Genomic DNA, 27,433 nt, shown 5'->3' on the forward strand with positions numbered 1-27,433 from the left:
GCCAGGAGTAACCCCTGAGCATCAAACGAGTGTGGCCCGAAAAACCAAAAAAAAAAAAAAGTGATAATTTTCTCTGTGTTTATTAATTTGATATTTTCTTTCTTACCCCCACTTTTAATTAGCTTGCTATTGGGCTGGAGTGATAGCACAGCATTTGGGCCTTTTTGTCTTGCACACAGCTGATCCAGTACTGACGGTGGTTCGAATCCTGGCTTCCCATATTGTCCCCCAAGCCAGGAGCAATTTCTGAGCTCATGCTAGGAGTAACCCCTGAGCATCACTGGGTGTGGGCCCCCTCAAACAGATAGTTTTCTATTTTCTTTTTTTTTTTTTTGTTTTTTGTTTTTGGGCCACACCTGTGACGCTCAGGGTTACTCCTGGCTATGCGCTCAGAAGTTGCTCCTGGCTTCTTGGGGGACCATATGGGACGCCGGGGGATCGAACCGCGGTCCGTCCTAGGCTAGCGCAGGCAAGGCAGGCACCTTACCTCCAGCGCCACCGCCTGGCCCCAGTTTTCTATTTTCTTAAGCAGCAGCTCTATATATACTGCCATTGAAAAAATAATTGGGCTTTTTCTATTTGTTGTGAAAGTGCTTTCCTTTATTTTCCTTTTTGTTTTTTTTAAGATGACTCAGTCATTCACTTTTTATCCTCAAGCCATGAAATGACAAATAATATTCTTTCAGTGTTTAATATGGTTAATTTTGATTTTTCTTTTATATCCTACTAGCGGATTTAAAAAGAACAATTGCTGTTCTTTTGGATGACATTTTACAACGCTTGGTAAAACTGGAGAGCAAAGTCGACTATATTGTTGTGAATGGTTCAGCAACCAATACTACCAATGGTACCAGTGGGAATCTGGTGCCAGTAACCACGAATAAAAGGACAAATGCTTCTGGCAGTGTTAGATAGCAGTGGAGATCACCTGCTTGAGCACTCACTGTGGAGAACGTCCTCTGGCAGAGAAACGGAATCGCTGACTAGAATCAAGTAATAATTTACAATTAAAACTGCACATTTTAAGGAGTATGCTGGACTCTTAGAACCTTAATGCTGTATATATAAAAACATCAGGTTTACTCTTTTGCTTTCAAGCAAGTCTCTTCAATGCTGTACTTTAGATCCTTAGAGAGAATTTGATAACACACTTGATATAGTAAGTAGGTGGGTGATCTTTGTAGAAATCTTGTGTTTGGGATCAAGCTGAAGTGAAAACATGGTAAGACATGGATTCATTTCTATTAAATATTTATTTAAATACATACCATTGGTTTTTTTTCCAGAATTATTGAATTATTCTGTTATTTGTTTTTCATGTAGCATTAGGCTAATAGCATTATAAAATGTGTTTACTTTCAATACTATATTTTGTTACTTACATTATGAGCAGAAAAAGGAAGTTTGTTAAGAATAATGTTTTGAAATCATGACCCAAAGAATGTCTCTTCATTTGCACTATCCTTCAGAAAGAAGGTTAACTATTGTATAGAAAAATAAATCTAATGTTTGTAAGGGTATAATCTTGAAATGGGTAGTAGCCACTGTCTGTAACTTATTCTAAACATTGTGACAATTAAATAACATTGGAATAGTAATCACAAATCTCACATGTAATGTTTTCTTATATATATATTCTGGAGAATAAAAGATATTTTTATGGTGAGATTAAAAACAAGTATCCATGTTTTTCCACATGAATGTTAATTAAAAGCTTAATGATAACCCTTTGACTATGGTATCAAGAAAAGCACAGGATTTCCATATTTGGGCAATTTTTGCTTATTTTATTGTCAGATATTTGTGAGACTGGGCTACTTTTGGACTTTAGTCAGATTATATAATAATGATATTTGTATTAGATTGCTTGGAAAATGTCAACATTATATAACATCCCGCTTTATGAAATTATGGGTTAGATAGCAGATACATTTTATACAAAGACCACTTAAAATAATTAAAAATTAAATATAACTTACTATGAAAATGATCTCTTCAGAAAAAGAATTATTGCATATAATACAAAATCCTAATAAACTTGGATATTGTAGCATAGAGCCAAGTTCCCCTCTATTTAAATTGCCTTTCTAGAAAATTGAATTGCCCTATGGTACCCTTTAGTTCTTAGTATATATTCTTTTTTTTTTTTTTTTTTTTTTTGGTTTTTGGGCCACACCCATTGACGCTCAGGGGTTACTCTTGGCTATGCGCTCAGAAGTTGCTCCTGGCTTGGGGGACCATATGGGACACCGGGGGATCGAACCGTGGTCCGTCCAGGCTAGCGCAGGCAAGGCAGGCACCTTACCTCTAGCGCCACCGCCCGGCCCCTTAGTATATATTCTTTATATGGCAACTAAAGCACAGCTTGCTTTTAGGTTTAGACTCTGTTGGATTTGAATTTGGTTATTGTCAGGCCAGAGAGATCGTACAGAGGTGAAAGCACGTGCTGTTCATAAAGTTGACACACTTTAGATTCCAGGGACACTTGGTCTCCTGAGTATTGCTTGATATAGCCCCGGAGACCCCCTGAGCACTGGAGGGCCACATAGAGGTGGGGTGGCTCCAGTAATCTCCATCACAGAGACTGATCACACCCAGCAACACTCAGGGGTTACTCCTGGCTCTATGCTTAAAATCACTGACAGGCTTGGGGGACCATATGGGATGCCGGGATTTGAACCACTGTCCTTCTGCTTGCAAGGCAAACGCCTTCCCTCCATGCTATCTCTCCGGACCCATATCCTGGGTCCTTAGAGTGAACTGCTGGAGCAGTGAACAGCTCAGGATTAGCCCCTGAGCACTGTTTGGGACACATACTTTCCCATTAAATTTGGTTATTGTATTTTTCATTATTCTAATATGCTATCAAATAAGGGAGCAATATAGTTGATGTTTTATGAAAATAAGTATGAGAAAATATTGTTTCATGACAGATTGCTTTTCCATATTCTTTTCTTCTGTACATTTATATGAAGAAGTTAATTATATAACATTGTCAGGTAGAGCTTGGAAAATCGTTCAGTCTCTTATTAGATGTAGACTTCTTTTCAGGGATGAAATAAAATATACTATTTGTACTTACAAAGTGTAATAAGCTTTTTTGCCCCTTTAATGATGGTTGTGTATTTAATAAATGTTAGGTGATTAAAAGGAATCTTAGATAATTCAGGGTTTTGTTCCCATCAACTCAAGATATCTTTTAAAAAAGAATTTATTGAAATCATTGTGACTTAAAAGAGTTCTTCGTAGTTGGATTTCAAACATACAATCTTTTTGAAAGAAAATTATTTTGTTCATGGAAAGAGTATGAGTTCAGGAATCAGTGAGAAGCGGTTTAACTCTCGGTATTTATAGCTACAATCGTTCTTTTTTTTTTTTTGGGGGGGGTGTCACACCCTGCAGCGCTCAGGGGTTCCTCCTGGCTCTCCGCTCAGAAATCGCTCCTGGCAGGCTCTGGGGACCATATGGGATGCCGGATTCGAATCACCGTCCTTCTGCATGCAAGACAAACGCCCTGCCTCCATGCTCTCTGTGACTGGCACTGTTAACACAGAGAGTGGTAAGGAAACCGGTCCACTTTTTACTGGCACTTAAGCTCTGAAGAGCATCTCCGATGATGGGGGTCGGTCTGGTATCTCCTTCAAGGACCTTGTTTCTGAATCCTGGGACTGGCGATGCTGCAGAGGGGTCTCCAGACCAGTCAGGGGTCCCAAACTCAATTTACCTGGGGGCCGCAGGAGGCAAAGTCCGGGTGATCCTTGAGTGCAGTAGTAAGCCTTGAACATTGGGGGTGTGACCCAAAGTACTAAAACAAAACAAAAAGATTCCTCTAGGGCAGGGGTAAACGTTGTACGGAGGGCCGTTGAGTTTGAGAGCCCTGCGCCCTCCTCAAACCTGTGGCAGGTTCCAGCACAAAGCAGCCGAGCCTTTGCCAGCGCGACACTCTGCGGGGCATCTGCACTTCTTTTGGCTTTGGGGTCACACCCGGCGGCGCGCGGGGCTTCCTCCTGGCTCTCGCTCAAACCGTCCCTGGCAGGCTCGGGGGACCCTACGGGGTGCCGGGATTCGAACCGCCGTCCTTCTGCCCCCGTGCTCTCTCAGGCCTTCCTCCGGCTTTCGACCGGGACACCCGGCCCTGCGGGGCCGGGCGAGGCGAGGGCGAGGCCGCGGAGGGAGCTGAGTGGCCGAGGCGGAGCGTTCAATTGGGCGGAGCTAAGCGGCGGAGGCCGAAGTCTTGGGGCCCGACCAGCCTTGGGGCGGCAGCCGGGTGGCGCGGCCTTCGGGGCGGTGCTGGCAGGGCGGCGGGGCGGCGGGGCGGCGGTGGCCCTCGGCCGGCTGGCTCCTTCCCGCGCCATGGAGCGGCTGTCGTTGCCTCCCGGCGGCGCGGCCGCAGTGGACGAGTACGTGGAGTACCGCAGGTGGGACTCGGGGCGCCGCCGCCGGGGCTCAGCGCTTGGGCTCCCGACTCCTTCGCGGGGAGGCTGACGCCCGAGTTCCAGATGTGTCTTCTTGCAACTAAACGGCGGAAGGGTTCCTGGGTAGCGGGGCTTACCGGGAGCCCGAGGCAAAGGCCCGAGCCAAAGCCTCCTCCGGCCGCCCGAGGAAGATCCTGAGCCAGATTTTTGCAGGGTCTGCTTCGCGCTGGTTGGTTTGGGGGCCACGCCTGCGATGCTCGGGCTCCCTTCGCACTCTGAGCTCAGCGTCACTCCTGGCGAGGCTGTCTGTGCTCGGGTCGGACCTAAGGGACGCCGGGGATCGAACCCTTCTTTCTTGGCAGCCTTCTGTGCTATTATTCCGCCACCCCCAGTTCGTTTCTTTTCTGGGTTTTGGGCCACGTCGGCGGCGCTCTGAAGTCGCTCCTGGCAGGCCCGGGAGACCCTAGGTGCCGGGGATCGAACCGGGCTCCGTCCCGGGTCGTCCGATTGCGAGGCAGAAGCACCAGCGCTGTGCTATCGCCCCGGCCCCCGGTTTGTTTCTCAAGTGGCCTTGGAGAATTGCACTTGAGTGCTGGGCTTCAGTGTAGAAGTCAGCAGGCAACCCGAGGGCAGACGTTCCGTCATAGGAAACTAACTTGAAACGTCGTGGACTTCTTGCAAAGCTGCACCCCACCTCCTGGGTGCTGCTGGTGTCCGGAGCAACGGCGCCGGGCACGTTGGGCGATTGCCCCAGTGGCCACGAATTGGGGGGGGGGGTCTCCTAAGAAACATTGTTGACAGCTGGAAAACTGCGTGAGTGGAAATCACCGGAGAGGGAGGCCGGGGGTTGCAGCATCGATGCTTTGTACAGGGGCGAAAATCCCAGGGGAGAGGCCTGAACCCCAACGCACTGGCTCTAGGGAACACATGCCCACCCTGCATCTGTGCTCAGAGCAGGTCCTAGAGCCCGTGCAGAGACAGATCCTCTGGGGTCCAAGTCAGAGCAGGAGCAGGTTGATGGACGGTGGTGTAGAAGGATGTTAGCTCTTTGACACGTGTGCAGTGTGGGTCCCGGTAAATGAGTCTCTTTTGCTTGGCCCAGAAAATGGAGGGTGGAGTGGACATGGTTATGATAAGCATTCATTAGACAAGCTATAACAGCTCTATGAAAGAGTGCTTGGGTGCCTAGATAGAAAGAACCTTGGAGAGATAAAATGATGGTGAATGCAGGCCAGAAACACACCCTTTCCCTGGCTTCTTGTTATGGTGTTAAAAAGGCAGATCTCTGGCCTTCCTGGAAGTGTTAGACTGAATCTATGCTTGATCAAAATCCTTGAGTCTGTAAATATGATACAGTCTGAGATGCTCTGATATATAACCAAAATACAAATAATCTCCTTTTAAAGGCTCTGAGTTTGTTTTAATGTACCTTTGCTTACTGGGAGTTCAAATAAATGGAAATAATCCAAATTTCAATTTAATGACTTTAAAAAGTTATATTGTGGATCTGAACTGTTTATTTAAGTATAAAGGCTGATAGTCTCATAGCTCCTAACTGATTTTAAAAATATATATTGATGTGTAAGCTTAAGAAACATTTTTTTATTGTTGTAGAATTGTTGGTGAGGATGATGGGGGGAAACTTTTTACTCCTGAAGAATATGAACAATACAAAAGAAAAATTTTACCTCTGCGTTTACAGAACAGATTATATGTGAGCTGGCGATCACCAACTGGTATGGATTGTAAACTCGTGGGCCCAGAGACATTATGTTTTTGTATACATAGGTAAAAATTTTCCTTGCTATCTTTCCTTATGATCAGAAAATATAAAAAAGTATATCTTCATTCTATAGATAATGTTTGTGATCTTAAGAAACATTTAAAACAAATCTTTATTATTATTTAAAGCTTTGTGATTTACAAAGTAATTTATAGTTGAGTTTTAGACATAGAAGTTTTCAGCACCAATCCCACCACCAGTGCAGCCTCCCTCCACCAATGTTCCCAGAGTCCACCCCATAGCTGTACCCTACCCCTGCCTGCCATCACAGCAGGTATCTTTTTAAGTTTGGTTGTTAAATTTCAGGTATCATGATTCAGTGTTACTGACTCTGTGGTTTGGGTATTTCGTTCTAGCCTTCCAAAACACCACCAATGTACCTGACTCCTCTTAGCCCCTGTCTCCTGTTATAAAAGAAATCTTTATATAAAGATTATATATCTACTAAAAATTAAAATTAAAAATTAAAGTATTTTCTTTGCATGCTGTAGCAGGTTTTTGAAAAGTCATATTCTGGAACTAGAGAGATAGTATATTGGGTAGGATGCTTGCCTTGCACACAGCCAACTTTGGTTTGATCTCCAGAATCCCATATGGTCCCCTGAGGCCTTTAGAAGTAATTTCTGAATGCAGAGCCAGGAGTAAACCCTGAGCACTATAGGTAGGGTCCAACCCCACACCCTCACAAAAAAGCAAATCATATTGTAGGGGCTGAAGAGATAGTATAGTGAATAAGGTACTTGCCTTGTACTCGATGGACCTGGGTTCAATCCCTGGCATCCCATCTGGTATCCTGAGTACCATTAGAAGTGATCCCTGAGCACAGTCAGGAGTAAGCTCTGAGCATTGGCTGTATCCCAAAACCTAAACTAAAAGCAAACATACATTTGGGTGTACTCCCAAAACCAAAAAAATAAAAATAATAAAAATCATATCCTATTAGAACTCATTAATAGAATCTTGTCACCTTTTACTGCATCTTTTACTGCCACAGATAAAAAATGGTTTTAGTGCTCCTGGAACTTGGCCAGAATTCTTTCCTTTAGACTGGGTGTCTCTGCTCTCTCACTGTACAAGGCCAAGGAAGGATCATCAAACTACTGGACTGATGTTTCTGGGCAACCAATCTAGTAGTACTCAAGGAGACCAAGTTTTGCTCCCAGTGATTTTCAGTTAACCAGTCATTTATTTCAATGTGAAGGCCCAGGGTGTGGTGCTGCCCAGTTTCTCCAGTGCTGGGAACCACCAGAGGCATCTCAATTCTAGGGCCACCAGAGCACACAGGCCACACCTAACAGTGCTCAGAGACTTCCAGGGCTAGCCCCGGTGAAGCCTGGGAAGTTCTGCACTCTCTGCAGAACTACTTGAATTGACTTCACTTCTCCACTAGACTAATGACTCTTTTGACTTTAAGCAGTGGATTTATTATCTTTTTTATTTTTTTATTGTTTTTGGTCACATCTGGTGATTCTCAGGGGTTACTTCTGCCTTAGCACTTAGGAATCACTTTGCATGCTCAGTGAACCAGATGGAATGTCTGGGATTGAACCTGCGTGAGTTTCATGCATGGCAAGCATCCTATCCATATACTATCTCTTAGCGTTGTCTTTATTTAAACCAATAAAAATACAAACATCCGGCTCTTGATTACAGATGATTATGTTCAAAGGGAACACCAGGAAGAAAGGGCAATACACAATGTTCAGTAGTCCAGTGGTTGGCGTGTTTTTCTGCTGTCTGAGGCATGCTTTTGGCTGCATTAACTGTGCTATTTTTCACATTTTATTATTGCTACTGTTGACAGCCACAGTTGTAAAAGCTCAAAAGGACCAAAGGTCTTTATAGAAGAAAATCACTGGGCCAATGATTTTTTTATTTTTTATTTTTTATTTATTTTTATTATTATTATTATTATTATTATTATTTTTTTTTGGTTTTTGGGTCACACCCGGCAATGCTCAGGGGTTCCTCCTGGCTCTATACTCAGAAATTGCCCCTGGCAGGCATGGGGGACCATATGGGATATCGGGATTTGAACCACTGTCCTTCTGCATGGAAGGCAAACTCCTTACCTCCATGCTATCTCCCCGGCCCCTTTATTTTTTATTTTTAGGTAACAACTGTAATTTTCTGGAGCCCTGGGAGGAGTACACCTTGTTTGCATAAATTCTGGGGCACTTTCATGAGACTCTGAGTAGTTGTTATTTACGTACTTGGGAGTTTGCCAGAGGTTGTTAGGCAGTTGCTAGGATGAGTGATTTGTATATAGATTGACTTTAAACTTCCTTATTTTAGTAACCCCAGCTACAAACACATGGAGGAATGGAAGGTGAGGGGGTGTGCTAATATCTTTCAGAATGGCAGAGGAATTTTGGCAAATTTGTGTGAGTTTTAGGTTTTTCTTATGTGAACAGAGGGCCAGTCTCTTATTTGTGTGTATACGTCATGGATTTACCTGCAAATGGACTCAGTCCAGCTTCAGTGGCAAAGTTAAGTCTTTCAAAGTTCTTTAGAAAGTGAAGTCACTTTCTATATTATTTTATCCCAATAGCCAAGGTGAGTCAAGGTTATTAAGAACATGTAGAAAGATGGGGCCAGAGCGGTGGTACAAGGGGTTAGGCCTCTGCCTCACGCTAGCCTAGGATGGACCGTGGTTCAATCCCCCGGTGTCCCATATGGTTCCCCAAGCCAGGAGCGATTTCTGAGCGTAGAGCCAGGAGTAACTCCTGAGTGTCACCAGGTGTGGCCCCAAAAACAAACAAACAAAAAAAAAACGAACGATGTAGAAAGAAAACTCAATCTAAAACCAGCAGCTGTCATAGATTTTACTATAGTTAATTTTTATTTATTTATTTTCTTTTGGGTTACACCTGGCATCACTCAGACTGCTTTAGCTCTCCTGGCTTTATGCTCAGGATTCACCCATGGTGATGATTGGAGGACCCTATGGTCCCCAGTGATGCTGGGCACTGCATGGTCACACCAAGCAGTGTTTGGGGCCCTGTGAGCTGCACTCACTGATGCTTGATGGACCAGGCATATGCGTGCTAGCCATGTACCCTCACCACAGAGCTGCCTCCTGACCCCTCATTTCACAGTGTTTTGAGACTCAGCATAGGAGAAGGAAGTGAGTGGCCTAGGTTTGAACACAGAGCTTTAGCTTTTATAAAAGATGACCATTTAGTTTGAAGTTAAAAACAAATGACATCAGGTTAAATTATACAAGTACTGATCTTCTTTCAATTTTCTTTTTTTATTTTCTTTGCATTATTTTGTTTTATTTTGTATTATTTGTATTATTTTTATTTGTATGTTGCTGTGAAAAATAATCAAATAGCTAAAAATTAAATAAAAGTAAAAGACTGTAAACTTGAAGATTTTCCTTGATCAAATCAAAACAACACACAACAGAGCCTGTTCATTTTGCCTTACAAAAGAGACAAAATCTAAAAAATACTTTTATTTGCACATAATAGAAAATTTTTACCTTTAGTCTTGTATTCATTGTGCTTACTGTCCCTCTCTTACTTTCTAAGGTATAAACAACATAAAACCGATTTTGAAACGATTCCACAGCAGCGCCCCATCAACCTGCCTTGTCAAGTGCCAGGCTGCCAATGCCAGGCCTACTGCTACATCCCTCTGAATGGCACGAGGCCCCTTCGCTGTAGGTGCAAACACTTTTCTGACCAGCACAGTGCTGCTCCTGGCTCTGCGTGCAATGCTTGTGAGTTCCATGGTTTCCAGCTCATACACAGAACATATTTTTCTTTACTGAACAGTTAGTGTGATGTGAAATAACTAAGAAGAATACAATGGATAGTTATGCTAACATTTTATTTTATTTGTGTGGAAAAGATTACTTGTATGCTTTGCTGCCAGAAACCCTATACTCTGTTGTTTTTTTTTTTTTGGTTTTTGGGCCACACCCGGCGGTGCTCAAGGGTTACTCCTGGCTGTCTGCTCAGAAATAGCTCCTGGCAGGCACGGGGGACCATATGGGACACCGGGATTCGAACCAACCACCTTTGGTCCTGGATCGGCTGCTTGCAAGGCAAACGCCACTGTGCTATCTCTCCGGGCCCTTTTTCCTCTTTTTTTTTTTTTTTTTTTTTTTGCAGAAACCCTATACTCTTAAAATACAAGTAAGTTAAATCATAGTAATAACATGTAAATAACCACTTAGATGTGGTCTGATTCAAATTTTTGAAAAGTGGGTGCAATTTGCTGGCTAGTTCTTATGTCATTATCAAAAACGTAGACTGGGAGGAAAAACATAATGATTGTTTTCAAGTAAAAACAAGTTTTATTTATAAACTCTGAGGAATGGGAGGAAGAGAGAGAGAGAGACAGAGATGTGCTTGAGAGAGACTACAGGTTTCTCAAAAGATGGAGAGAGCCCCAGTACATATCCCAATGTGAAAGTATCAAAGCCCATGTTTCAAGAGTGGAGATGTGAGTGCCATGTTTTTGGGACCATACAGAAATAAATAGGAGAGCATTACTCTGGTAATTTTATTGGAGATAGTTATTTCAGATAGCTAGTTGTTTTTTGTAGTAATTTGAATTCACATCTCAGGATATAATATTAAACATGATCTTAGGACTGGAGAGATGGTACAGTGGTACCTTGCATACAACTGTTCCTAGTTTTATCCCAGTAACCCCTGAGAATTGTCAAGGGTTACTCGAGCATCATGCCCCTGAACACTGTCTGATATGGCTAAAAAAAAAAAAAATACCCAAAATTGTTTTTAGAGGAGGTGGGGAAGAAAAAAATTGTTGTTTTTAGGCACACCTGGCTTTGTGCTCAAAGATCACTCCTGGTGGACTAGAGGTGACTATCTGAGGTGTCATGGATCAAACCTGAGTCAGCGTATGTAAGGCAAGTGTTTTCACCCATTGTACCCTTTCCTGCCATCCAAAACATTTTTTATTGACAGCTACAGAAATTGATATGTTTTGTGAGCTAAGTTTGGGAGTAGTTGGATAAGGCTAATAATGTGCCTTGTTTTCCATATGCCTTTGGAAGTGGAATGTGTAAAGATTTTGTAAATGGTATATTCTGAATCCAATTCAATGTGGCTTGTTTTTCCTGATAACAGAAATAAAATTGATATACAACGTTTCCACTTAGAGAGTATAATCTAATGGTTTTAAATATATTTACAGACTTGTGCAAGTCATAGTAAACTTTAAAAATCTTTTTATCACCCTGAAAGAAATTCCATATTCATTGTAGTCATATCTTATTTCTGCCCTTTCATCAGCCCTAGGAAACTATCGACTTATTTGTTTTCTTTCTTTATGATTATTTACCTAGATATTTGATTTACAAGGAACTATAGGAAACTATAGGAACTATAGTTTCTTTCATTTACTATGGTTTATGATTCATCAATAGTATCTATCAGTACTTTCTTCTTTTTTGGTGCTAAGCAGTATTCCAATGTGTCCTTTCTATACCTATGGGTTGAGCTTCCAATGGACTATTATGGGAAATTGATGCATAAGGAAGGTTCTACATTATTTCTTCATCTGCTTCTCACTCTGGACTGTGCCTACATACAGGCTTCTAGTTAGTTTTTGAGAATAAGACCAGAATTTCCTGGATGATTTATCAATATACCAATTTCTTTTGTTATATAAGTTCTTTTGTTTGTTTTGTTTTGGGATTATACCCAGCAGTGCTTGGGGGTTACTCTTAGCTCTGTACTCAGGAATCACTCCTGGTGGTTCTCAGGGTATCTTATGGAATACTGGGGATCAAACCAAGATTGGCTGAATACTAAGTGCTTTACCCACTGTACTATCTCTCCACCCCTCTTTTGGTATATAAGTTCATATGGCATATAAGACTGTACCATATTTTTTTTTTTGTTTTGTTTTTTGGGCCACACCCAGTGACACTCAGGGTTACTCCTGGCTATGCGCTTAGAAATCACTCCTGGCTTGGGGGAACCATATGGGATGCAGGGGGATAGAACTGCGGTCTGTCCTAGGTTAGCATAGGCAAGGCAGATGCCTTACTGCTCCATGCCACCATTCTGGCCCCAAGACTATACCAATTTCTTTTGGTATATAAATTGATTTCCCACTCCTCCCCTTCTTATTCTGTTATCTTCCAGAATTAAGAGTAGTAACTAAGAGAGTTTCGGGGCATAGACAAGAGAGGAAGAATCCAGAGTTAGGCTGCTTCAATCAAGTAAACCTTTCCAGGGAAGATAATGCAATACCTATATTTAAAAAATGTTTAAGTCCCTTTGTATCTGGATTCAGGTTCCAAGTGTTCCGGATTCCACAGTTGCTTCACCTGTGGTTGTGGTCAACCTGCATATGCCCATGACACAGTAGTGGAAACTAAGCAAGAAAGACTGGCTCAAGGCAAACCAGTCGGACAGGACGTACCTTATGCAGCAATGGGAGGATTAACAGGATTCAGCTCACTGGCTGAAGGCTATATGCGCTTGGATGACAGTGGAATTGGTAAGTGATGACATAGGAAATATGAGCTTGTCAAAACTGTTTATTGTTATATGTGATAACATAGTGACGTCTAACATTTGTTTAGAACTTTATAGCTTTCGGGGCCAGTGAGATGGCGCTAGAGGTAAGGTGTCTGTCTTGCAAGCGCTAGCCAAGGAAGGACCTCCGTTCGATCCCCTGGCGTCCCATATGGTCTCCCCAAGCCAGGGGCGATTTCTGAGCGTTTAGCCAGGAGTAACCCCTGAGCATCAAACGGGTGTGGCCCAAAAAACAAAAAAACAAAAACAAACAAAAAGAACATTATAGCTTTCATTTGTTTTTCCAGAAAATGTCCCCTCATTTTATTTTTAACTTTTTGGTGTTCTTGTTTCTTGTTTGTTTGTTTTTTGGGCTTTGGGGCCACACCTGGTGATGCTCCAGGAGTTACTCCTGGCTATGTGCTCAGAGATTGCTCCTGGCTTGGGGGACCATAAGGGACACTGGGATCGAACCCAGGTCCGTCCTGGGTAAGTGTGTGCAAGGCAAATGTCCTACCACTGTGCTATTGCTCCAGCCCCTTATTTTTAATTTTAATCTTAATTTACTTTAGTGTTTTCTAATGAGGTAATGTTGGTTTCAAGTCCAGGTTTTAGGAGAACAACCATAATTTCTGATTCACCAAGTCCATTGACTATTTCCTTTTTCTTTTCTTTTTTTTGGGCCACACTTTGTGACATTCAAGACTTTCTCCTGGCTATGCACTCAAAAATAGCTCCTGGCTTGGGGGACATTATGGGATACCAGGATCAAACCAAGGTCGGTCCTGGATCGGCTACATGCAAGGCAAATAGCCTACCACTGTGCTATTGCTCCAGCCCCTGACTATTTCATATTTACTGTTAAGCCTCACTGTTGTATTCCACAGATCAACTATTACAATTTTTGTATGTGTATCTTTGGTCACACGTAGTAGTTCTCTTGCCTTGATATTCTGGGATTACCTTTGGTGTTTCTCTGGGATCATAGATATCCTAGGGGACCCACCTCAGGCCTTCTGCATACCCATTGACCTCTTTCTTCAGACTATTAAATATTATGAATTTTAATTTCAATTTTTTCTTTTTTTCTTTTAATATTTTTATTTAAACACCATAATTAAAAATATGATTGTAGTTAGGTTTCAGTCATGTAAAGAACACCCTGCTTCATCAGCACAACATTCCTATCACCAATGTCCCAAATCTCCCTCCTCCCCACCCCACACCTGCCTGTACTTTAGACAGGCTTTCTACTTCCCTCATTCATTCACATAGTTAGGATAATTCTCAATGTAGTTATTTCAGCACTCATCACTCTTTGTGGTGAGCTTCATGTTATGAGCTGGACCTTCCAGCCCTCCTCTCTCTTGTCTCTGAGAATTTTGTAAAAATGTCTTTCATTTTTCTTTTTTTTTTCTTTCTTTCTTTCTTTCTTTCTTTCTTTCTTTCTTTCTCTTTTTTGTCTTTCTTCTTTCTTTTTCTTTTATCTTTCTTTCTTTCTTTCTTTCTTTCTTTCTTTCTTTCTTTCTCTTTTCTTTCTTTCTTTCTTTCTTTCTTTCTTTCATTCTTTTTTCTTTCTTTCTTTCTTTCTTTTTCTTTCTTTCTTTCTTCTTTCTTTCTTCTTTCTTTCTTTCTCTTTCTTTCTTCTTCTTCTTCTTCTTTTCTTTCTTTCTTTCTTTCTTTCTTTCTTTCTTTCTTTTTTTTTTTTTTTTGTGATATTTGGGTCACACCTGGCAGTGCTCAGGGGTTATTTCTGGCTCCAGGCTCAGAAATTGCTCCTGGCAGGCACAGGGGACCATATGGGTCGCCGGGATTCGAACCAATGACCTCCTGCATGAAAGGCAAACGCCTTACCTCCATGCTATCTCTCCGGCCCCTTTTTTTCTTTCTTAAAACCCATAGAGTGAGACTATTCCTGCGTCTATCACTCTCCCTCTGACTTATTTCACTCAGCATAATAGATTCCATGTACATTCATGTATAGGAAAATTTCATGACTTCATCTCTCCTGACAGCTGCATAATATTCCATTGTCTATATCTACCACAGTTTCTTGAGCCATTCATCTCTTGAAGGGCATCTTGGTTGTTTCCAGAGTCTGGCTATTGTAAATAGTGCGACAATAAATATAGGTGTGAGGAAGGAATTTTTGTATTGTATTTTTGTGTCCATGGGGTATATCCCTAGGAGTGGTATAGCTGAATTGTATGGGAGCTCAATTTCCAGTCTTTGGAGGAATCTCCATATCACTTTCCATAAAGGTTGGACTAGAGGGCATTCCCACCAACAGTGAAAATGAATTCTTTTTTCTTCACATTCCTGCCAGCACTTCTTGTTCTCATTCTTTGTGATGTGTGCCAATCTCTGGGGTGTTTTGATTTGCATCTCCCTGATGATTAGTGATGTGGAGCATTTTTTCATGTGTCTTTTGACTATTTGTATTTCTTCTTTGACAAAGTGTCTGTTCATTTCTTCTTCTTATTTTATGATGGGATTAGATGTTTGTTTTTTTTCCTTGTAAAATTCTGCCAGTGCCTTGTATATTTTGGATATTAGTCCCTTATCTGATGGGTATTGGGTGAATAGTTTCTCCCACTCAGTGGGTGGCTCTTGTATCCTGGACACTATTTCCTTTGAAGTGCAGAAGCTTCTCAGCTTAATATATTCCCATCTGTTTATCTCTGCTTCCACTTGTTTGGAGAGTGTTGTTTCCTCCTCGAAGATACCTTTAGTCTCATTGCCATGGAATGTTTTACCTACATGTTGTTCTGTATACCTTACAGTTTTAGATATGATATCAAGGTCTTTAATCCATTTGGATTTTATCTTTCTACATGGTGTTAGCTGGGGGTCTGAGTTCACTTTTTTGCAAGTGGCTAATCAGTTGTGCCAACACCACTTGTTGAAGAGGCTTTCTTTACTTCATTTAGGATTTCTTGCTCCTTTATCAAAAACTAGGTGATTGTATGTCTGGGGAACATTTTCTGAGTATTCAAGCCTATTCCACTGATCTGAGGGTTTGTCTTTATTCCAATACCATGCTGTTTTGATAACTATTGCTTTGTAATACAGTTTAAAGTTGGGGAAAGTAATGCCTCCCATTTTCTTTTTCTAAGGAGCACTTTTGCTATTCAAGGGTGTTTATTGTTCCAGAAGAATTTCAGAAGTGTTTGATCCTTCTTTGAAGAATGTCATGGGCATCTTTAGAGGGGTTGCATTAAATCTGTACAATGCTTTGGGGAGTATTGCCATTTTAGTGATGTTAATCCTGCCTACCCATGAGCAGGTTATATGTTTCCATTTCCATGTGTCCTCTCTTATTTCTTGAGGCAGAGTTTTATAGTTTTGTTTGTATAGGTCTTTCATGTCTTTAGTCAAGTTGACTCCAAGATATTTGAGTTTCTGTGTACTAATGTGAATGGGATTGTTTTCTTGGAAAAGCATTTTTTTATTTTTTTTGGTTTTTGGGCCACACCCGGCAGTGCTCAGGGGTTACTCCTGGCTATCTGCTCAGAAATAGCTCCTGGCAGTCACGGGGGACCATATGGGACACCGGGATTTGAACCGATGACCTCCTGCATGAAAGGCAAACGCCTTACCTCCATGCTATCTCTCCAGTCCCCTGTTTTCTTAATGACCATTTCTTCCCTATCATTATTGGTGTATAGAAAAGCCATTGATTTTTGTGTGTTAATTTTGTATTTGCTGTATTAATCTATTGTTTCTAGAAGCTTTTTGGTAGAGTATTTAGGGTTTTCTAAGTAGAGTATCATGTTATTTGCAAACAGCGAGAGCTTGACTTCTTCCTTTCCTATCTGGATTCCCTTGATATCTTTTTGTTGCCTAATCGTTATAGCAAGTACTTTCAGTACTATGTTGAATAGGAGTGGTGAGAGAGGACAGCCGTGTCTTGTACCAGAATTTAGAGGAAAGGCTTTTAGTTTTTTTCCATTGAGGATAATATTTGCCATTGGCTTGTGGTAGGTGGCCTTAACTATATTGAGAAAGGTTCCTTTCATTCCCATCTTGCTGAGTTTTTTATCAAGAATGCGTGTTGGACCTTATCAAATGCTTTCTCTGTGTCTATTGATATGATCATGTGATTTTTATTTTTCTTGTTGTTGATGTGTGTATTATGTTGATAGATTTATGGATGTTAAACCATCCTTGCATTCCTGGGATGAAACCTACTTGATCCTATTGAATGATCTTCTTGATGAGGCATTGGATCCTATTTGCCAGGATTTTGTTGAGGATCTTTGTAGCTGTGTTCATCAGGGATATTGGTCTGTAATTTTCTTTTTTGGCAGCATCTCTGCCTGGTTTTGGTATCAAGGTGATATTGGCTTCATAAAAGCTATTTGGAAGTGTTCCCTTTTTTTTACTTTCATGAAAGAGCCTGGCCAGGAATGGTAGTAGTTCCTCTTGAAAGGTTTGAAAGAATTTATTAGTGAATCCACAAGGCCTGGGCTTTTGTTTTTGGGAAGACTTTTGTTTATGGTTTTAATTTCCTCAATAGTGATTGGGATTTTTTAGGCAAATGCCTCATCTACTCTACTGTCTCTCTGGCCCCATGTTTTAATTATTCAAATAATTTTTGCCCTTGTTACAGATCTCATTTTCTTTCTTTTTTTTTTTAAACACCTTGATTACATACATGATTGTGTTTGGGTTTCAGTAGATCTCATTTTCTTTATCCATATTTTTTTTTCTAAAATTTCACCTTACATTATTATATGCACTGTTTTAGACTCTCCAGGGAAACTATGCCATTTCATTACATTTTTGGTTTTGTTTTATTTTGGAGTCAAACTTGGAAGTGCATAAGGGCTACTCTTGGCTTTGTTCTTGACGAGTGTTTGGTGGTACTTGAGGGATCATATCGTGCCAATGATTAAACCTTATGCAAAGATGTGGTCAACCTGTTGAAATATTCCTCAAAGCCCTCAATTTATTTATATTTACATTTGAGCTTTTTCCTAGGGTTTTACTTTGTTTAATAATCTGTGGGAATGTGCTGTTTTCTAATTTTGTTTAATATTATACTAAATTAAATTAATGTGTATTAAATTATTTGCGTTGAGTTGTGTAGTTGTTTTTTGCTTAACCTGCTCTTGAGGCCTTATAGCAGAATTATAAGTGGCAGATTGTAACCCTGATGTTGTTGCCCTCTGTAGGGACAACATAGCACATGCTTAAATGATTTGAGGTCTGTTGTCCACACAGGGGAGATGAGGCAGCAGAAAGTGCAGAAGTTACTAATGGAGTTACAGCACTGTCAAACCTCCTAAGGCTTGCTAGTGCTAGGGGTTGGGGGTGCCGAGATTGGCAATCTCCCTCTCCTCTAGACTGGTTCTATAGTCCAGTCTTTCCCTGATGCTTTGGGAGATCAGCTGTCCCTTTGTTTTGTGCTGTGCTAGCCCTAGTCTAGGTTCAGCCACTTAATCCTTCAGAGGGTAGGATGGGGGAAAGCAGGCTGATGCTGTGGGTTTGACTGTGGAAGAGTCAGTCTCAGGAACAGTCTCAGATGGCACAGTGAGGGGAACCTTCCACACTCTAGGTGCTTTTAGTGAACTGTCTCCCATGTAATCACTTTCACCCCACATAACTAGGCAGTGACTTGAGGCTGTAGCACCTTCAATGATGAAGAGTGATGGGTGGCAAGAACAGTTGCTCTGCATTACTCAAGTCCAGAGGAACAGAGGAGCAGCTCCTACCAGGATGGCCTAGATCCGGGGGATTACAGGCTATGCTGGTCTTCCTGCTCCTGGACAAGGTCGTGTCAGCTACTGCAGAGATGTCTAATCATGCCAGGCATCTCAGCAATAGGGAATAGGGATGTGGGTGCCTGTATGATTTTCTGTGTCTATCTGCTTCCCCAGCCTGGACTGGTAGCTGATAAGTCCCTATGGCCCACTGCTCCCTGGAGTAAAACATTTCTCTGTTTATCTGTGCCTCAGGTCACAGTCTCCCTTTTTCTCGAAAGGTTTCCTGGGAATCCTCTCTATAGTGACCTTCTGTAAGGTCGATGCTGCTCTGTAGTCTGGTCCTATATTTCATTCTGTTAACCATCTAACCGATAGTTAGAAATGCTGTGAGAAGAGCCCAGGGTCTCTGCTTGCCAGTCATCCTGCCACAGTCCTCAGGACTAACTTTTAGAACCCAAACAAACTGACAATGTATTACTTTCAGTCATGGTGGGGGCGAGGGAGGTTGGGGCAAGTGGTAGTTTTGTGAAGTTAGAACAGTTAAACATTTCTCTGCAGCTTTCTTCCTTTTGGTCCCAAAGGAAGGAAGCAGTTGCTCATTGTAGTTTGTGGTGTAGAGTTGTGGATTTTCTCTTATTTTATTGTCTTTATACTTTTATATATATAATATTTATAGAAATTGTCTTTATAGTTTTTATACAGTTCGGTAAAGAATGAAAACAGGGCTGTTTTCTGTGAGTAAGGTACTTGCCTTCCACAGGACTGTTCTGGGCTTGATCCATGGTGCCACATGTGATCTCTGAGCTCCACCAGGAGTGATCCGTGATCACAGAGCAGAAGTGAGCCCTGAGCACTGCTGGCAATGGCTCCAACAAACAAAAAATATTTATTCTACTCTATTCAACATACAGTTCTTACACATACAAATGACTTCTCAAAGTATTTTGTGAGTATATTAAGTTTTTTTTAAAATTTCTTTGCTGACAGAGAATTACATAATATTTATCATTTGTACACATATTTTTTTTCTGTAAAAATGTCCTCTGAGAAATAAAAAAAAATATTGTCATTTGCCTTTATAGAAGATAAAATTCTGACTTAAAAATCCCTTTTTGTAGAAAGGATTTTTTCTTATTATTCTTCTGAGGTTCTAGTTTATTTCATATTAAAAGTAACAGCTTCGGGGTCGGAGAGATAACATGGAGGTAAGGCGTTTGCCTTTCATGCAGGAGGTCATCAGTTTGAATCCCGGCGTCCCATATGGTCCCCTGTGCCTGCCAGGAGCAATTTGTGAGCCTGGAGCCAGGAATAACCCCTGACTACTGCCAGGTGTGACCCAAAAACCACACACACACACAAAAAAAGTAACAGCTTCTTTGGGATCATTGCATATTGAGATTTAATTTTTATTTTATGTTTTGTTCTCAGGTGTATCTTCAACTGAATTTTTAGACTTTCCAAATACATCCATGGACCACCCATTTCTAAAATCATTTCAGACATCTTCTAGTTCTCAAGAAACACAGAAAGGTGATAATTAAATAAATTTTTTATTAAAAGTATAAAACTTTTATTAATATTTCTAGCAACCCCTTTCCCTATTGTAATTTGATTACTATTTGATTCCAGTAATACTATAATTTGAATTAACATTTTTTCTTTTTTGTTTTTAGACCACACCTGGTGACACTCAGGGGTTACTTCTGACTCTGTGCTTAGAAATCGCTCCTGGCAGGCTTGGGGGACCAAATGAGATTCCTGGGATAGAACCTGGTCCTTCTAGGCTTGGCAGCGTGCAAGGCAAATGCCCTACTGATGTGCTATCTCTCTGGTCCCTAAATTTTTTTTTTATTTAAAAGCATTGTGATTTACAAAGTTATTCATAGTGAAGTTTTAGACATACAATATATATATATTTTTTTGGGGGGTCACACCCGGCAGTGCTCAGGGGTTATTCCTGGCTCCATGCTCAGAAATTGCTCCTGGCAGGCACAGGGGACCATATGGGACGCTGGGATTCGAACCGATGACCTCCTGCATGAAAGGCAAACGCCTTACCTCCATGCTATCTCTCCGGCCCAGACATACAATATTTTAGGACATTACCAGTGTCAACTTCCCTTCACTAATGTTCCCAGTCCATTTCATGCCATACCCTCTTCCACTCCCCTGTTTCCAGCCTGCCATCATAACAGGCACCTTTTAACATTTAGTTGTTAAAGTTTGGGTCTCATGGGACCAGAGCAATATAGTACAGTGGGTAGGGCATTTGTCTTGCATGTGGCCAACTCGGGGTTGATCCCTGACATCCATATGGTCTCCTGAGCCTGCCAGGAGTGATTTCTGATTGCAGAAACAAACAAACAAAATGCTGGGGTCTTATGATTTCATTGTTTACTCTGTGTTTTGGAAATTTAGTTCTGCCCTTCCTTAACACTACTAATGAACTTGAGTCCCCTTGGCCCCTCACCCCATCATTTCAAATTATCTTGATCTTCCTTCACTCAATTTCTTTTCTTTTCACTATGCCCTGGGGCCTAATTTGAATTATTTTTTTTTTTTTTGGGTCACACCTCAAACCCCAGGGGTTACTCCTGGTTCTACGCTCAGAAAAGGCTCAGGGGACCATATAGGATGCTGGGATTGGAACCAGGGTCCATTTTGTGTTGGCCGTGTGCAAGGCAAATGCCTTACCACTGTGCTATCGCTCCAGCACCCCCTAATTTCAATTTTTAAAAACTATTTTTTTTTTTTTTGGTTTTTGGGCCACACCCGGCGGTGCTCAGGGGTTACTCCTGGCTCCATGCTCAGAAATAGCTCCTGGCAGGCACGGGGGACCATATGGGACACCGGGATTCGAACCAACCACCTTTGGTCCTGGATCGGCTGCTTGCAAGGCAAACACCGCTGTGCTATCTCTCCGGGCCCCAATTTTTAAAAACTTGTCTAGGTATATATTTCTGCTCTGATGTTTGGATAAGAGAGCCCTCTAGTGATTTCAATTGGTTCCTTTAAGTGTTCCCCAAAGTAGAATCCAGGATCAGAGGGAGCTAAAGTGGCATATGACATGATCTTTGAGCACAGAGCCCCCATGCCCCCACCAAAACAAAAGAAGAAAAAAACCCCAAAGGATGCACAAAGTATGCAATGCAGTGTGAAGGTTAGCTGGATAGGTTAGCTGATTGTATCATGTATAAATTACAGAGGTTGAAGTGCTTGCCTGGCATTAGAATCTCAACACTATATGGTTTCCCTGAGTAGAGAGCTAGGAGTAATCCCCATGCTTTATCAGGTGTGAACAAATTTTCTCCCCTGGGAATTAATTTGTTTCTTAAAAACTAATGGCAGGGCCAGATAGATAGCACAATCTGAGGGTGTTTTGCTGTGCATGCGGCTGACCCAGGACAGACAGTGGTTTGATTCCCAGCATCCCATATGGTCCCCTGAGCCTGCCAGGGGTGATTTCTGAGTACAGAGCAAAATGTAACCCCCAAGTGCCGCTGGGTGTAATCCAAAAACCAAAAAAAAAAAAAAAAAAAAAAAACCCAAAAAAACCAAAACCAAAAAAAGAAAAAAAAAAAGGACATACTGTTCTCTGTTCTCTATTGATAACAAGATCATAATAATGAATTTATGATTAGTATTCAATGTTCAATTTATTTTATTTTGTTTTTTTGGGTCACACCCAGTAGCGCTCAGGGGTTCCTCCTTGCACTAGACTAAAAAATTGCTCCTGGCAGGCTTGGGTGACCATATGGGATGCTGGCATTCGAACCATCATCCTTCTTCATGCAAGGCAAACACCCTACCTCCATGCCCCCAAATATTCAAAAATATTATAAAATGAGATTTAAAAATTTGAAACCATGTTTTCATGCATCATAACTTTACAAGTGATTATCAGGCTCTTTACAAAAAACATCATGAGGGATTCATTGAATATAAAATAAATTAAAATCCAGGAAAAGGGGGCCGGGCGGTGGCGCTGGAGGTAAGGTGCCTGCCTTACCTGCGCTAGCCTTGGAAGGACCGCGGTTCGATCCCCCGGCATCCCATATGGTCCCCCAAGCCAGGAGCGACTTCTGAGCGCATAGCCAGGAGTAACCCCTGAGCGTCACCGGGTGTGGCCCAAAAACAAAAACAAAAACAAAAAAAAAATCCAGGAAAAGAAAATAATTGTTATCTTTGAAGGTTGTTATAATTGCTTTAGAGTTTTGTTATTGTTGTTGTTTTGTTTATGAGTCACAAAAACTGCTCAGGGGTTATGCCTGGCTCTGCAGTCAGGGATCACTCCTAACAGACTTAGGAGATCATGTGGGATGTTGGTGATTGAACCTAGGTCTGTCATGTGCAAGGCAAGTGCCCTCCTCTCTGTACTATCTACTTGGCCATCAAACTTCAGTTTTGACTGAGAGTAGTAACAGTCAGTGCATAAAGGATGGTGTCACTGAGCAAGGAGGAACATGCATTCTTTATGCTGCTGACAGTTTATACTAACGGTGATTTGAAACTTATCTAGATGTGACGCTCCATGAAGTTCCCAAAGTCCTTAAAAACTCTTTTCAGCAAGTGCAGCATTTCTGATATCATTTATGATAATCACCTTTGATGAAGGCGATAAAATGCTATTTTACCAGAATAAATAGTAAAGTACCTATAAAATGCAACTCAATGAAAGAAGGGAGCATACAAAAGGATTAGTTCAAATGGCTCAATGTGATCCAAAGAAAACCAAGGGTTTTCAGGCAAATGGATAGATAGCTCACAAGTCTAAGCAGTTGTTTGTGGTTATATCATAAGGCTCTGTTAGAAGTGGTTGAAAGACTATGGCTGTAGTCTGTGATAACTGATGTTATATGACTTGTATTGCTGGATGAGGATGAATTCATATGCTTTAAAAACTGGAAAATAGGGTCAGGGACACTACTTAAAGATTCGGAGAACATGCTTTTTGTGCTTGTTTGTTTGTTTATGGGCCACCCCTGGCAGTGATCAGGATTTATTAGAGATCACTTGGCCACATGGAGGACAAATACCCTACCTGCTGTACTATCCTTCCAGTCCCTAGAGCACTCACTTTACACGTGAGAATCTGAGTTTGATCACCTGTATAGCATAGTCCTCTGAGCACTGAAGGTTGGGCCAACAACAAAACAACAACAACAAGGCAAACCTCTAACACCTACTGTTTTGGACATGAGAGATTCAATTAAGATATCAATCTGAGACTTGGTTGCTGTTGTATCTACAGAGAAGCCATATTTTCTTTCCTAAAGCAACTTGAAGTTCTCAGTCCTTATCTAGGTTTATACAGTGGATTTGAATGAAATATGTCAGAATTGGTTTATTTTGAAAAATGTCAGGGCAGGTTAATATCCCTTTTGGTTGCCTACACAAACTGTCTTAGACCTTCTGAGCTGCTGTAACCAAGTCACACAGATTATTAGGTATCTACTTAATACAAAAGAACTTTGTGTCTCATGGTTTTGGAGGTGAGGAGGTACAAGAACAAGATGCCAGCCTGGACAATGAGTTCTTGGTTCATAGTTGTTGCTTTCTCTGTATGTACCACATGGTTTAAGTGGGAGGATTCTGTCTGGAGTGGGAGGTCTCTTAAAAGAATGATGATTTTATTCACAGTTGTTATGGCCTCCTAAAAGTTCTACCCATATTGAATGTTAATAAGATTTCATCATATTAATTTGTAGAAAAGTAAAGTTTCAGACTATACCAATTCTATAATTCTGTGCATCAGTGTTCCATGAATTTCTAGATTAGTGTAGTTGAACAGAGATAAGTATTCTCTTGTATGAAATAAGGTGTTATTTAATAAGAGTCATTTGACTATTTGGAAAATGTTTAATCATTGTAAATGCTTCTGACTTACATGTTCTGCTCCAAGAAATAATAGGCTAGTAAAATCCGTTATTAATTTTGTTATTAATTCTGTCTATTTCGGGTTTGAAAAATAAAATACCATTTGTTAGGAAGAAATCTCATTCAGTTTTTTGTTTCAGGACGACTTATAATTCTACATATTGAATATTTTTTTCTTATTAGCAGGCACAAGTAATCAAGTTTCTTCTTTAAGGAGACCTGAAGAGGATGATATGGCTTTCTTTGAAAGACGATACCAGGAAAGGGTAAGTTTATGGGAAACTTGCATTCAACACTTACTTGTAAGATAGATAATGTAGAGCAATTGTTGGTGGGTCATTTATTAAAGATCATTTATTTAGTCTAGACTGTTGGCTTTGTAAGGCTTATTTAGAACAATTTAAATAGAAATAGGGTAAATGAATAATATATAACACATTGAATATATATATGAATGAATAATATTTCATACATTGGTTAATTTATGTAGGCCATAAAGATTGATTTAATATACAAAAAAATCAATAATAAACATCAACCATCAGTCCTATTTCAAAATAGCAAATGCTACTTTCACTCTTTGTTTTAAGCACCTTTGCTCTTTTTGGTGTTACTACAAAGGTGATGGTTGGCCATAAATGAGAGGAGAAAGAAAAATGCTTTATTTTCCTCACCCACAAGAGAATGCTTTTTAAAAATTTATTTTATTGAGTTTATTATATGACTCAATCTTTATATATCATATTTACATTTTTAGTACAATCTTAGTACATAGGGTTGTACACTTATGGTGTATTTTTTACAAGTTATAAAACTATTGGTTAAGGTTAAGGGGCCAGAGTAGTGACACAAGCGGTAGGGCATCTGCCTTGCAAGTGCTAACTTAGGCTGGACCATGGTTCGATCCCCCAGTGTCCCATATGGTCCTCCAAGCCAGGAACAATTTCTGAGCACATAGCAGGAGTAACTCTTGAGTGTCACTGGGTGTGGCCCAAATAAACAAACAAAAAAAAAAAAGGAAAAGAAAGAAAACTATTGGTTAAATAATTTATCAAATTACTAAATGGTAGAGATAGGTTTCAAATTCTCTTTTATCTGAGGCTTATGATGTGTGTCTCAGAATTTTTCTTTGCGTTTTTTAGAGTGGGGAGCATACCTGGCTGTGCTTTGGGGCTTATTTGTAACTCTGCATTCAGGCATTTGGTTTGGCAGGCTCGAGTGGGGCCATGTGTGTTGTTAGGGTTGAACCTGGGTCAGGTGTACAAGGCAGGTACTGTACTCACTGTTTTATTGCTTCAGACTAATGGAATGTTCTTTGGGAGTCCTGATCATCTGTTGACTGATAGAGTCATATAAATATTTGATTCCTCCCTCCGTTTCCTCAACTGGCAGTGCTCAGCCATGAAAGACAACTGCCCTTTCTATTTTACTCTCTTCAGCCCAAGTATATTTTATAAATTAGGTTTCTTTTGGGTATGTTTTTGGGTCACACCTGCCAACACTCAGGAATTACTCCTGGCTCTGCACTTAGAAATCGCTCCTGGCAGGCACAGGGTACCATATGGGATGTCAGGATTCGAACAGTCATTTGTCCTGGATTGGCTGTATGCAAGGCAAACGCCCTACCACTGTGCTAACTTTCTGGCTTCTATAAATGAGGTTTTTAACTACCTCAAAGAGGAGTGAGAAAAGATAGGGAAGAGACTCATCTGGGAAGTTATTTGCAATTTGAAGAGCTCGGTAGGGTTTTTGTTGTTGTTGTTATTGTTGTTGTTGTGTGTGTGTGAGTGTGAGTGTGTGTGTGAGTGTGAGTATGAGTGTGTGTGTATATGTGTGTGTGTGTGCCATTTTTATGCCATCTGTGAGACCTGCATGCTCTACTTTGGGGTCTTTTATTCTTTTTGGTTTGTGGATCACACTGGCAGCGCTTGGGTTACTACTGGCTCTGAGCTTAGAAATTGCTCCTGGCAGGCACAGGGGATTGTATGGGATGCCAAGACTCAAACCACCATCTGTCCTGGATTGACTGCATGCAAGGCAAACACTCTACCACTATGTTTTCTATCCGGCCCCTACTCGGGTTCTTTAATCATATGCAAAGGGTTTCTAAGAGTCTAAAGGCTGCAGTGCAGAATTTGCATCTGCTGCTTTGCTTCATGTACAATGAACAATCTTTAAGAGAAAGACCTGAGGATTGGTAGAGAACTGTTTGAAACTCTCAAAAGTGTTTCATATTCCAAAGATGGCCCAGCTATTAGATATACTAGGTATATTCTATAAACTAAGGTATAAAGAATGTGTCTTAGGCTGGTTATAAGTTTAGACAGTTTAAAAATTTTAGTAGCAATGAAAAGAAATCTATTTTATGTAAAGTATGTTTATTTACATTTTTGGTTACACCATTGGTGCTGGGATACCATATGATCCTGGGGACTAAACTGGGATTGGTCACATGCAAGGGAAGCACCATAACCCTTGCACTATCTTATTGCCCACCTATTTTGTCCACAGCTGACAGTGATCAGGGGGTAACTCCTAGCTCTGCACTCAGAAATTATTTCTGGCGGGCTTGGGGGACCATATGGAATGCCAGGGATTGAACCCGGATTGGTTGTGTGCAAAACAAGAAGCCTATCTGCTGTACTATATCTTTGGCCCCTGCCCCCTATTTTCTTGAGGAAGGACCACATACAGCAGTGTTTAGGGATGAATCCTGGCTCCGTACTCAGGGATCTCTCCTGGTGATACTTGGCAGACCATATGTAGTGCTGGGGATTTAACTGGAAGTGGCTATATGCAAGGAAAGTGACTTATTTCGTGTACTTTCTTTCTGGCCCCAGTCAGTCCCTATGTTACTAAAATTCTTCTGTAAAGTTTGTATCAAACTACATTAAAATATGCAAACAGGCTCCTTCAACTATTAGACTTTAGAGTATTTAGCAGTTTAATAATAAATTTTGTTCAGTTCTTAAATGATAATAAGGCACAAATCCAAAAGGAGTGTGTAAAATTTTTCTTTAGCACATTTTATAGATTATGATATCAAGTCTTTTAAATTTACAGATAAAAATGGAAAAGGCTGCTAAGAAGAAAGGAGAAGCACCGTTGCCATCATCCACAAAAGCTTCACAAAAGACTGGAAAATGA

General features: G+C 40.9%; 2 protein-coding genes across 3 annotated transcripts in view; both read left to right on the plus strand.

The window, feature by feature from the left end:
- Window positions 1–1,675, plus strand: part of CCDC126 (coiled-coil domain containing 126) — a 31,029-nt gene extending 29,354 nt beyond the window's left edge. For both annotated transcript variants that reach the window (XM_049781490.1, XM_049781489.1), the window contains exon 3: window positions 731–1,675. In XM_049781490.1, coding sequence (XP_049637447.1) covers window positions 731–915 — 185 coding nt within the window. In that variant the 3' untranslated portion in view covers window positions 916–1,675. The remainder of the gene's footprint in view (window positions 1–730) is intronic.
- Window positions 1,676–4,343: 2,668 nt separating this feature from the next.
- FAM221A (family with sequence similarity 221 member A) lies at window positions 4,344–27,433 on the plus strand. The gene is made up of 7 exons (XM_049781719.1): window positions 4,344–4,418; window positions 6,030–6,203; window positions 9,735–9,925; window positions 12,478–12,684; window positions 19,838–19,939; window positions 24,470–24,552; window positions 27,350–27,433. The coding sequence occupies exons 1-7, from the start codon at window positions 4,354–4,356 to the stop codon at window positions 27,431–27,433; spliced, it is 906 nt and encodes a 301-aa protein (XP_049637676.1). The 5' UTR covers window positions 4,344–4,353.

This window comes from Suncus etruscus, chromosome 10 (assembly GCF_024139225.1).
Source record: "Suncus etruscus isolate mSunEtr1 chromosome 10, mSunEtr1.pri.cur, whole genome shotgun sequence".
Taxonomy (NCBI): domain Eukaryota; kingdom Metazoa; phylum Chordata; class Mammalia; order Eulipotyphla; family Soricidae; genus Suncus; species Suncus etruscus.